Genomic DNA, 13,052 nt, shown 5'->3' with positions numbered 1-13,052 from the left:
TCTGCGCTTATGGACTGCCCTCTTCAGTTCAAACCTGTTTTTCCAATGGGGTTCAAGTCCGGAGACTGAGATGGCCATTTCAAGATGATGATTTTGTGGTCAATTAACTATTTCTTTATGAATTGTTGCGTGTGCTTTGGGTTATTGTCTTGCTGGTAGATCCACCAACAGAGGCAACCATGTTTTTGGCTAAAATGTCCTGGTACTGGGTAAAGTTCATGATGCCTTTGACCTTAACAAAGGCCCCAGGACCAGTGGAAGCAAAATAGTTCCATAACATCAAAGAAGGTTGCCTAAATTGTTGTATTCGGCGCATTTGACAAATAAACTTTGATTTGATTTGATCCACCACCATATTTTACAGTATGTATGGGGTTCTTTTCTGCTTATGCATCCTTTTTTCGATGCCAAACCCACCACTGGAGTGCGTGGCCAAAGAGCTCAATTTTCATGTCATCTGACCATAGCACCGGTTCCAATTCAAGTACCAGTGCCATTTAGCAAACTCCAGGTGTTTACACTTGTTGGATGACATAAAAAAAAAGAGCTCTCAGGCCATGCACACCAGTGGTGGGTTTGGCATCAAAATAAGGACACATAGGCAGAAAATAACCCCATTCAGACAAAATATTGATGTCATCCCTCATTATGAAGAACACTGTTCATGCCTCTCTCTCTCTGTGTGTGTAAGAGAGAGAGACAGAGAGAGAACAAGAGAGGGAGTGAGGGGGTGGGGACATGTGAGAGTCATTTATAATGAAGTCTGACAACTTTAGTCAGCACAATGATGTCATGATCTTGACTACACAGGCATAGCCTACATGATTCTATGAGTTGTTGAACTTTGTGTTACAACACTAACTCACACCTGAAAAATTATGTAATTAATTTCCTAGCCCCAAGCTTCAGAAATAATGCCTTCGGAAAGTATTTAGACTTTTTCCCCAAAAATGTAACTTACAGCCTTATTCTAAAATGGATTAAATCGGTTTTTTTTCATGCATCAATCTACATACAATACCTCATAACAACAAAGCCAAAACAGGTTTATAGAATGTTTGCTAACTTGTAAAAAATATCACATTTACATAAGTATTAAGACCCTTTACTCAGTACTTTGTTGAAGCACCTTTGGCAGCGATTACATCCTCGAGGCTTCTTGGGTATGACACTACAAGCTTGGCACACATGTATTTGGGGAGTTTATCCCATTCTTCCCTGCGGATCATCTCAAGCTCTGTCAGGTTGGATGGGGAGCGTTGCTGCAAAGCTTTTTTTAGGTATCTGCAGAGATGTTCGATCGGGTTCAAGTAGGGCTCTGGCTGGGCCACTCAAGGACATTCAGACACTTGTCCCGAAGCCACTCCTGTGTTGTCCCATTGGAAGGTGAACCTTCGCCCCAGTCTGAGGTCCTGAGAGCTCTGGAGCAGGTTTTCATCAAGGATCCCTCTGTACTTTGCTCCGTTCATCTTTCCCTCGATCCTGACTAGACTCCCAGTGCCTGCCACTGAAAAACATCCCCACAGCATGATGGTTGCCACCACCATGCTTTACCTTAGGGATGGTGCCAGCTTTCCTCCAGACATGACGCTTGGCAATCAGGCCAAAGAGTTTAATCTTGGTTTCATCGGACCAGAGAATCTTGTTTCTCATGGTCCGAGAGTCTTTAGGTGCCTTTTGGCAAACTCCAAGCGGGCTGTCATGTGCCTTTTACTGAGGAGTGACTTCCGCCTGGCCATTCTACCATACAGGCCTGATTGGTGGAGTGCTGCAGAGATGTTTGTCCTTCTGGAAGGTTCTCCCATCTCCACAGAGGAACTCTAGAGCTCTGTCAGACCGACCATCGGGTTCTTGGTCACCTCCCTGACAAAGGCCCTTCTCCCCCGATTGATCAGTTTGGCCGGGCGGCCAGCTCTAGGAAGGGTCTTGGTGGTACCAAACTTCTTCCATTTAAGAATGATGGAGGCCACTGTGTTTTTGGGGATCTTCAACACTGCATACATTTTTTGGTACCCTTCCCCAGATCTGTGCTTTGACACAATCCTGTCTCAGAGCTCTACGGACAATTCCTTTCACCTCATGGCTTGGTTTTTGCTCTGACATGCATTGTCAACTGTGGAACCTTATAGAGACAGGTGTGTGTCTTTCCAAATCTTGTCCAATCAATTGTATTTACCACAGGTGGACTCCAATCAAGTTGTAGAAACATTTCAAGGATGATCTACGGAAACCGGATACACCTGAGCTGAATTTCGAGTCTCATAGCAAAGGGTATGAATATGTATTACTTTAATTTTTAAAAATACATTTTAAAAAATGTCTAAAAAAACTGTTTTGGCTTTGTCATTATGGGGTATTGTGTGTAGATTGCTGATATTTGTTTTTTGTAATCCATTTTAGAAGACTTTAACGTAACAAAATGTGAAAAAAAGCGTTTCAGGAGGCACTGTAGGTCAACTTGTCGGCTAGTAAAAGCATGAAATGCTGTTATTTTAAGCAATAACCAACAGAGGGCAGCAAAAACGAGTAAATATCTGTGTTAGGGTTTCAAGATGAATTGGGGCCCTGCAATGATGTGTTTACAGTGCCTTCAGAAAGTATTCATACCCCTTGACTTACTGCACATTTTGTTGTATTACAGCCAGAATTCAAAATGGATTAAATATTTTTTTTCTTCTCACCCTTCTACACACAATACTCTAAAATGACAAAGTGAAAACACATTTTTGCAAATGTATTGAAAATGAAATACAGGAATATTAACATGAGTCAATACTTTGTAGAAGGACCTTTGGCAGTGATTACAGCTGTGAGTCTTTTGGGGTAAGTCTCTTAGAACATTGCACTCCTGGATTGTACAATATTTGCCCATTATTCTTCAACAAATTCTTCAAGCTCTGTCAAGTTGATTGGTGAACATTGCCCAACAGCCATTGTGACGACCCTCCCACTCTGTCTGCCGTATTCTGTCTTTGTTCTTGTTTCCTTATTAGGATGCCGGTGGGCGGAGTTGGGAGGGTCGTCAGCTTCATGGGAAACACCTGGACCCGGTGTCTCCCAGGATAAATAGACCTCTTCCACATTCATGGAGGAGGCTCTCTCCATGCAGACACCTTTGTAGATTGTGTTGTGGTTCTTGGTGGCCTTTTGTTTGTTTGCTTTGGCACCTTTCAACACCCTGCATTATCACATTCATGCATGCAAAACACTCACTTACACTACTGATTACACACACCATTGTATATTTTCCTTAGTTGCTTTAGTTAATAAATATATATTTTGTTATGCCTTATCTCCGTTGTCTCCCTTTTGTTACGGGCTTTGAGCCGGTTTGTGACACCATTTTCAAGTCTTTCTATAGATTTTCAACCCTATTTAAGTCCAAACTGTAACTAGGCCACTCAGAAACATTCAATGTCGTCTTGGTAAGCAACTCCGATGTAGATTTGGCCTTCTGTTTTAGGTTATTGTCCTGCTGAAAAGTTAGTCTCCCCATGTCTGGAAAGCAAACTGAACCAGGTTTTCCTCTAGGATATCGCCTGTGCATATTCCGTTTATTTTATTTATTTTTTAAACTCCCTAGTCCTTACCGATGATAAGCATACCCATAACATGATGCAGCCACCACCACGCTTGAAAATATAGTGGTACGCAATGATGTGTTGGACTTGCCCCAAACATAATGCTTTGTATTCAGGACAAAAAGCTAATTTCTTTGCCACATTTTTTGCCATATTACTTTAGTGCCTTGTTGCAAACAGGATGCATATGTTTATTCTGTTCCTTCTTTTCACGCTGTCAATTATGTTAGTTAATATTGTGGAGTAACTACAATTTTGTAGATCCATCCTCAGTTCTCACATCACAACCATTAAACTCCAACCATTTTAAAATCCCCATGGGCCTCATGGTGAAATCCCTGAGCAGTTACCTTCCTCTCCAGCAACTGAGTTAGGAAGGGCACCTGTATCTTTGTGGTGACTGAGTGTATTGATACATCATCCAAAGCCTAATTAGTTACTTCACCATGCTCAAAGGGATATTCAGCATCTACTTGTACTTTATTTACACATCTACCAATCGTGTCCTTCTTTGCAGGACTTTGAAAAAACCTCCCTGGTCTTTGTGGTGGAATCGGTTGTTGAAATTCACTACTTGATCGAGGGACCTTACAGATAATCGTATGTGTCGGGTACAGAGATGGGGTAGTCATTCAAACATGTAATGATTCCATTAAACTTAAGCGATTTGTTAAGCACATTTTTACTCCTGAACTAATTTAGGCTTGCCCTAAAGTAGTTGAATACTTGCCTCAAGCATTTCAGCTTTTTCATATTTTTTCTAACATTCTCTACAAACAAAATTCCACTTACATTATGGGGTAGTGTCTAGATCAGTGACAAAAAAACACAATTGAATCAAATTTAAATTCAGTGCAGAAGTAATGGTTTATGAATACAGTGCCTTCGGAAAGTATTCAGACCCCTTGACTTTTTCCACTTCGTTAGGTTACAGCCTTATTCTAAAATTAATTAAGTCACCCCCCCCCCCATCTACACACAATACCCTATGACAAAGCAAAAAACTGAAATATCATATTTACATAAGTATTCAGACCCTGTGCTCAGTACTTTGTTGAAGCAACTTTGGCAGTGATTACAGAATCAAGTCTTCTTGGGTATGACACTACAAGCTTGACACACCTGTATTTGGGGAGTTTCTCCCATTCTTCCCTCTCAAGCTCTGTCAGGTTGGATGGGGAGCGTCGCTGCACAGCTATTTTCAGGTCTCTTCAGAGATTTTTGATCGGGTTCAAGTCCGGGCTCTGGCTAGGCCCTCAAGGACATTCAGAAACTTGTCCTGAAGACACTCCATTGTCTTGGTTGTGTGCTTAGGGTCGTTGTCCTGTTGGAAGGTTAATCTTTTACTCAGTCTGAGGTCCTGAGCAGGTTTTCATCAAGGATCACTCTGTACTTTGCTCCGTTTATCTTTCCCTCGATCCTGACTAGTATTCCAGTCCCTGCCGCTGAAAAAAGGTCCCCACACTATGATGCTGCCACCACCATGCTTCACCTTAGGGATGGTGCCAGATTTCCTCCAGATGTAACACTTGGCATTCAGGACAACACATTCAATCTTGGTTTCAGCAGATCAGAAAATCTTGTTTCTCATGGTCTGACAGTCCTTTAGGTGTCTTTTGGCAAACTCCAATTGGGCTGTCACGTGCCTTTTACTGAGGAGTGGCCAGATACCATGAAGGCCTGATTGGTGGAGTGCTGCAGAGATGGTTGTTCTTCAGGAAGGTTCTTCCATCTCCACAGAGGAACTTCAGAGCTATGTCAGAGTAACCATCGGGTCTCGGTCACCTTCGTAACAAAGGCCCTTCTCCCCCGATTGCTCTGTTTGGCCGGACGGCCAGCTCTAGGAAGAGTCTCTGTGGTTCCAAACTTCACCACTTAAGAATGATAGAGGCCACTGTGTTCTTGGGGACTTTCAATGCTGACCAAATGTTCTGGTACCCTTCCCCTTATCTGTGCCTCACCACAATCCTGTTTCGGCACTCTACGGACAATTCCTTTGACCTCTTGGATTGTTTTTTTGCTCTGATGTGCACTGTCAACTGTGGGACCTTATATAGACAGGTGTGTGCCTTTCCAAATCATGTCCAATCAATTGAATTTACCACAGGTGGAATCCAATCAAGTTGTAGAAACATCTCAAGGATGATCAATGGAAACAGGATGCACCTGAGCAAAATGTTTAGTTTCATAGCAAAGGGTCTGAGAAATTATGTAAAGGTATCTTTTTTAAATGTTTTTAATTGTCTAAAAACCTGGTTTACTTTGTCATCATGGGGTATTGTGTGTAGATTGCTGAGGATATTTTTTTATTCAATCCATTTTAGAATAAGTCCTTTCTAAAGGCACTGTACATGTACATCATTGGGCCCTAACCTTGTGTAGTTTCAGAATGTGATTTGTTCAATTTACAAATTGATTCCTGAGGTACCCAATGGAGGGTGCTCGGTGTAGAAATGTTTTACTTTTTCGGTGGGAGCTCACATTGAGGAGGAGCCCTGATTTGATATGGGGATGCCCACGTCTCCCCTGTTATTTGAATGATGAGCTTGGATGAACATTTAACATAAGTGGGTTCGGGGCTGTTTCTTGAGGGCCTGAGGCTTTAAATGGGACAGAAGATTTAAGGTATTGCAGATAGAACATTAACTGTCAGTTGCAATAGAACCTTGTTTCCTTAGCCTGGTCCCAGATCTGTTTGTGCTATATTTCCACTCCTGGTCATGCAAAACATGTTTTAGCATTAGCTCTCGTTTACACAAGAGGGGGGGGGCCTCTTGGGTTCTCAATTGAAACATGGATAATGGCTTGGCCAATGTGTACAACAGTACCGACGCTCTTTTTAAATAATCATTGCTTGCGGTACTGTTTTGGTAACCTTGTCATTGAGGGGGGGAAAAAGTCAAATACACGTTTTTTCTATTTGTTTTGCACGGGTCCCACAGGTTATGGCTAGTTTACAGAAAAGAGGTGCCCACCTGTTCTAATTAGCGTCTCAGAACACCTGTGTGTAACGGAAGACTGAATGGTGTTGTAACATAAAAGGACTATCTGGAACTGTGTTAAAACAGTACGTGCATATTTTGCTGTGATATGAGAGGGCCTTACGTTTATAAAACTGTATTGCAATTGAGTGTCGATTCAGATGGAATATTTGCCTGTCAGAGCACCTCTTAACATAAGGGCCTTGGACGTTAAAAGAGTAGACTAGCCTTTAGCACATCTTGGGCTAATTTGCCATATGACACGGTGTAACGTCAGCATAAACATAGATTGGTACCCAGGCTAATGTTTTCTATTAGTGGCTTCTTATTTCCTTCAACCACACTGAAAATTAGGTACGCCACTGTCTGTTTAATACAATTCGTGGAGGTGACATGAACATAATTCAAACTTGAATGGCTAGTCTGAAATCAAGTCAGACCTTCTTAGATCTAAAATAATCGGATGAGTAAAAAAAAAAATCCACCTAGACACCTGGTAGGTTTCACCATATTGCTTACACCCATCAGATATTGCGGTAAATTTGTAGCTAGCTATGGTTAGTGTTTGATTTCACACTGGGTTGTTTGGCCAGCTGGAAAATAATCAGCGTAGACGCAGTCGAAACCTGGGGGGCGCTTAAACTCTAGTTAGTCTATAGCCCACCCGAGATTCAGCAAATTGAGCATAGCGCGGAGGGACAAACGCGGAATTAAACTTGATTACATATGTCGCTTTAGCTAGTTATTCTGATATTCAAACCTGCTAGTGTAGACAGCGAGCTACAACTTATATACCACATTTATAAAAGCAAGACCAAAGACGCACCGAGCGAGCTAACTTACTGGCCAAGTAACATGGCAAGCTAACTAACGTACGTAGCTGGTCAGGAAGAATACAGGACGTTGCGGTTGTTTTGCTCGTGTACCATTTTAGCTAACCGGCAGTTCATTTTCAGTTTAACTCGCGGATTCGTACCTCTGCCGTGGAGGGAAACTGGCCTACGCTATCTAGCAATCTAGAGTTGGCAAAGCCAGCTCGCTGATAACGTTATCATTACAACGGAGGGTCGATAGTGTATTATAGTTAATTATATTTAACTAGCGAGCGTTTTTTTATCCCTCTAAAGAGGGACGTTTGGACTGCTGCTATCGTCGTGGCCAAAGTTTCGAATCCCCGGACTAGATTTGACCGTCTACTTGTGGGAACAAACCTCGCTTTGGGTGGAGCTTTGGCTCGTATAGCCCTCTAACTTGACAGCTCATCCTTCCACTGCACAGCTCCGTGTGTAACTGGCAGACCACTTTTCTCCATTGAGTGGAATAGGCGTACCAATGTAAGATAGCTTGTGAATGCAGGGTTACCTTTTCACGTGAATAGCTGTTATTTCAGATACTTGTGAATCCAGAACTTTGAACAGTACTTATATTCTATTGATAGGTAGCTAACTACTAACGTTATATTCCTACTACCTGGACTAGGTATGGTATTTCATTGACGATTGAGTAACTTCAGCTAGCTGGATAGCTAGCTAGTTAGCTAGCTAGAACTTTAGCTCGCTAGCTAACTAGCTAGTTTAATTACTCCTAGCTAGCTAACGTTAGCCCCGAGCTAAGGCTACGTATGAGTAACTTTTTGATAAGTTGGCTAGCTAACTAAATTAGCTACACAAACAATATAGTCCCCAGTTCGGCAATAACAAACACGGAGGACCGATGTACAGTGAGTTTTGAGATTCTGTTAAGAAGTTACCCCCCGAAAATCTGTTAAGATGTCAACCCGGACGCCATTATTAACAATTGAACATTCGTCAAACCAGGTAAGCCAACTGCATTTGCGGTATATCAGACAGTTTTTAGGTAGCTAATTTAGCTAGCCTGAGCTAGTTAACCTAAACCACATAAACCCTCTTTCTTTTCCTAGCACTCAGGCTTGCTACCTTACCAATCACATTGTTTGTGGCTAGGAGGTATTGCATGGTGTAGAATTGGTTTTTTATATTTTTTATAGATATTTAGCTAGCGATGATTAAATAACGTTAGAGGGCTAATAGCCTAACTAGTTAGGAAACATTATTGTAACCAGGTTTAGACACTTTTTTTAAACTCACTTTTCCATGTCTTCTTCAAATAGTGTCAAAAGGAGCAGATGTAATCTCTAACTTTAATGTCTACACAGAATATATCAATCATGTTTACTTTTATATTGTTTGACAACTTTAAAGGTCTTCCCCTTTTCCTGTATGCCCCCACATTGTTTGAGTGACTTTGTCTAACTCGTCAACAGATCATTCACTGCCAGTAAGTCCAGTTGTAGGCCCAACTAGATATTGCCACTTCTACAACTGTTTAGAGTGTGAGCTGCATCCTCTGCCATCTTGTTTGTGTTAGCCAGTAGCTCGTGTCTGAACTGGAATGGGGGATTCCATCATACAAATTGCCTGAGTGTCCTAAATATACTTTAGTAGGAATAGCTCAAATCAGGTGTAAGTAGAGGACAGCATAATTTACATTTGTGCATTTGAGGAGCAACTCAGTCATGAACACACATCTGCTTGCAGTGAAGGCTGGCTCTCATTACTGACATGAATGTTTTAGTCAATAATGACATTATGAAACAATTGTCTATTCAAATCACAAATTGCTGATTTTTATACATGGGTAGCAGAGAAGTTGACACATTCCATTGTAGTGAAAATACCCTAACTTGCACATGCTACTAATTCCAAGGTTTTGTTTGCCACTGGATTTGGCTGAAGCAAGGAGTGGTACCCTGCCCAGCTTGTTTGATTACAGACTGCTGTTGACCAGGGACTCAATGTTCTTCTTACCCCAGTTTCTCTGTTCGTTAAAACCAGCATTTCCAGTTGAGCTGGGCGTAGGGTAGGATATGTGTGAAGGCCAAGGGGAGTGCTTCTTTTCTCCACTTTGGACAGATTAGTATTATTTGTATGCACGCACATCTGTCAGTTTCCTTGTGTGTATACTTATACATTTTAGCAGAGGCTAATATCCAGAGCGACATACAGGTGCAATTCGGGTTAAGTGCCTTGCTCAAGGGGACATTGGAATATTTTTCACCTGGTCAACTCAGGGATTCTAACCAGCAACCTTTTGGTTACTGGCCCAATACTCTTGACCGCTAGGCTACCTGCCTCCCACTTTCTCCTGCATCTGTTAGTAATTATGGTTCTGGATATGGCATCATATTTATGATTGTTCAATGAAAGATGAAGAGAATATTTATCCATCTGGTTGTAGTCCTATTGAAAACAATTAGGTTTTTACTATCTGGTTTCAGTGACAGTGTCTTTGTTTTTACCAGCCCTTAGTGATCTTGGTTTCTCCTTGTGGTCTTTCTGTCATGACCTAACCCCAATCATATACTTGTGGGTATTAATAGCTCACATGGGCAGGGGTGGGATGATTTTAAAAGCTTGTGTCAACACTTTTTCTTCCACCTTTGTTTAAAATTATCATTAGGTTTCTTGTCTGAAAGGATTCATCACTATAGAGTATTCCTTTTATTTCTCAGCTTTGTAGCTTGTGCTGTCTTCTCGGAGGAAAAAGTTGACAGATTTTTAGTTCTGCTACGTATTTTTACATTTAGGCTTACTAATTAATGTATTCTCTTACAACATAGGCTACCTGTCTTTATCTATACTGAACAAAAATGTAAATGCAACCATTTTAGAGTTCAAGTGTGTGTGTGTATATATAAGGAAATCGGTCAATTGAAATAAATTCATTAGGCCCTAATCTATGGATTTCACATGGGCCCAATCACTGGGGAGCCAGGCCCAGCCAATCAGAATGAGTCCGTCCACCACCCCAGATGATCCCCACAGGTGAAGAACCCGGATGTGGACATCCTGGGCTGGCGTGGTTACATGTGCGATTGTGAGGCTGGTTGGATGTACTATCAAATTCTCTAAAATGACGGAGGCGGCTTATGGTAGAGAAATGAACAGTAAATTCTCTGCGACCAGCTTTGTGGACATTCCTGCAGCCAACATGCCAATTGCACACTCTGTCAACTTGAGACATCTGTGGCATTTTGTTGTGTGACGGAACTGCACATTTTAGTGGTCTTTTATTGTCCCCAGCACAAGGTGCATCTGTATAAAGATCATGCTGTTTAATCAGCTTCTTGATATGCCACACCTGTCAGGTGGATGGATTATCTTGGCAAAGGAGAAATGCTCAGTAACAAGGATGTAAACAAGTTTGTGCACAAAATTTGAGAGAAATAAGCTTGTTTTGCGTATGGAACATTTCTGTGATCTTTTATTTCACCTCATGAAACATGGGACCAACATTTTACATGTTGTTTGTATTTTTGTTCAGTATAGAATATATCAAACCAGAGCCCCAGTGGTGTGTTTTCCTCCAGTGCAGTGCAGGTCTATGTGATTGTGCAAGCCTATGGTTGTGGTCCTTTTCATTTTAGCAGCTTGAGTTGTGCTCAATTATAATTAAAGACTAAACAAAACTGGGTTGCAATTGACTTTTCTCTCCCCATAGTTCCACTAGGCTATGTGTTTTGATTTCAGGATGTTCTACTCATGTTATTGAGGTAAAGGACTGTCAGAAGTGTATGGAGAGGGGACTGGAGGGAGAGCTCAGTTGGTGTCTATTTGTGGTTCTTGCTGCCGCTACCCTGACTGGAAATAGCCGTGTGTGATATTAATACCCAGATAAATGACAAGCTGGCTCACTCGCCTCCTTTATTTACCAGTTCATCTCTATCTCCCCACCAGTCTGTTACTTTGTTTACTCGCTTTTCTTCTTTCCCTCTTAAGTTTCAATAAATTGAGCAGGCAAGAAACACTTTTCCTCTGACAGGTAGCCTAACAATTACTAATAGGCCTTTCTAAAAAAAAAAAAAAAAAAAAAAATTAACTATGTTCACATCTTTTGGCCTAGGCTATTTTTTTGTTGGAAAAAATGTGCTTGTGTCCTTGTTTGACCACTGTGTTTTGCTCAGTCTGAATTGAAATCTTTTCTCTGAGTATGTTAAGGAGAGCGAGATGTGAGGCGACAGCTAGGCTGGAGTGAGTGAGTTTTGTTTCTGTGTGTGTATGAGAAGGTTGGGGAGGGAGGAGGGCAGAGTAGAGGACAGGTTTAAGCAGCAGGTCTCCATGGCAACACTCCCACAGCAATACTACTTTTTCAGAGAGGGACCATTCCTTCTGATCTTAGCAACGCTAAAGCATTTCCCCATTTCCCCAACCCAAGCAGCCTTGCACATTACTCCAACAAATCTTATGTCCTCGATTGTTTAAAGTTATCAAGTCTAAAATAACATTAGTGCAATTGTGACAACAGGCACAAGTGTAAGTCAACAGATACTTTTAGAGGATACAGTTTAGAGGTCGACCGATTATGATTTTTCAACAACGATACTGATTATTGGAGGACCAAAAAAGCCGATACATATTAATCGGCTTATTTATTTATTTGTAATAATGACAATTACAACAATACTGAATGAAAACTTATTTAAACTTAATATAATGCATCAATAAAATCAATTTAGCCTCAAATAATGAAACATGTTTAATTTGGTTTAAATCATGCAAAAACAAAGTGTTGGGAGAAGAAAGTAAAAGTGCAATATGTGCTAACGTTTCAGTTCCTTGCTCAGAACATGAGAACATATGAAAGCTGGTGGGTCCTTTTAACATGAGTCTTCAATATTCCCAGGTAAGAAGTTTTAGGTCGTAGTTATTATAGGACTATTTCCCTCTACCATTTGTATTTCATATACCTTTGACTATTGGATGTTCTTATAGACACTTTAGTATTGCAAGTGTAACAGTATAGCTTCCGTCCTTATTAGCGCGCGCTAACTAGCTAGCCATTTCACTTCGGTTACACCAGCCTCATCTCGGGAGTTGATAGGCTTGAAGTCATAAACAGCGCAATGCTTGATGCACACCGAAGAGCTGCTGGCAAAACACACGAAAGTGCTGTTTGAATGAATGTTTACGCACCTGCTTCTGCCTACCACCGCTCGGATACTTGTATGCTCAGTCAGATAATATGCAACGCAGGACACGCTAGATAATATCTAGTAATATCATCAACCATGTGTAGTTAACTAGTAATTATGATTGATTGTTTTTCTATAAGAAGTTTAATGCAAGCTAGCAACTTACTTTGGCTTACTGCATTCGCGTAACAGGCAGTCTCCTTGTGGAGTGCAACGAGAGAGAGGCAGGTCGTTACTGCGTTGGACTAGTTAACTGTAAGGTTGCAAGTTTGGATCTCCCGGGCTGACAAGGTGAAAATCTGTCGTTCTGCCGCTGAACTAGGCAGTTAACCCACCGTTCCTAGGACGTCATTGAAAATAAGAATATGTTCTTAACAGACTTGCCTAGTTAAATAAAGGTATTAAAAATCCAATAAATCGGCAAATCGGCACCCCAAAATACCGATTTGTTATGAAAACTTGAAATCGGCCCTAATTTTTATCGGCCAATCCGATTAA

At 41.2% G+C, this 13,052-nt stretch overlaps 1 protein-coding gene across 11 annotated transcripts in view; it reads left to right on the top strand.

Moving 5' to 3' along the window:
- Positions 1-6,047: 6,047 nt before the first annotated feature.
- LOC118390358 (serine/threonine-protein kinase MARK2-like) overlaps positions 6,048-13,052 on the top strand; it is a 29,778-nt gene continuing 22,773 nt past the window's right edge. For 4 of the 11 annotated variants that reach the window (XM_035780830.2, XM_035780829.2, XM_035780826.2 and 1 more), the window contains exon 1: positions 7,093-8,379. In XM_035780830.2, the coding sequence (XP_035636723.1) occupies positions 8,332-8,379 (48 nt within the window). In that variant the 5' untranslated portion in view covers positions 7,093-8,331. Of the gene's footprint in view, positions 6,207-6,667; positions 7,059-7,090; positions 8,380-13,052 lie in introns of those variants that run through there. The other 7 variants (XM_035780831.2, XM_035780825.2, XM_035780835.2 and 4 more) reach the window with 6 other exon arrangements.

This window comes from Oncorhynchus keta, chromosome 11, assembly GCF_023373465.1.
Source record: "Oncorhynchus keta strain PuntledgeMale-10-30-2019 chromosome 11, Oket_V2, whole genome shotgun sequence".
Lineage (NCBI taxonomy): Eukaryota > Metazoa > Chordata > Actinopteri > Salmoniformes > Salmonidae > Oncorhynchus > Oncorhynchus keta.
This window is presented reverse-complemented; position numbering and strand designations above follow the sequence as displayed.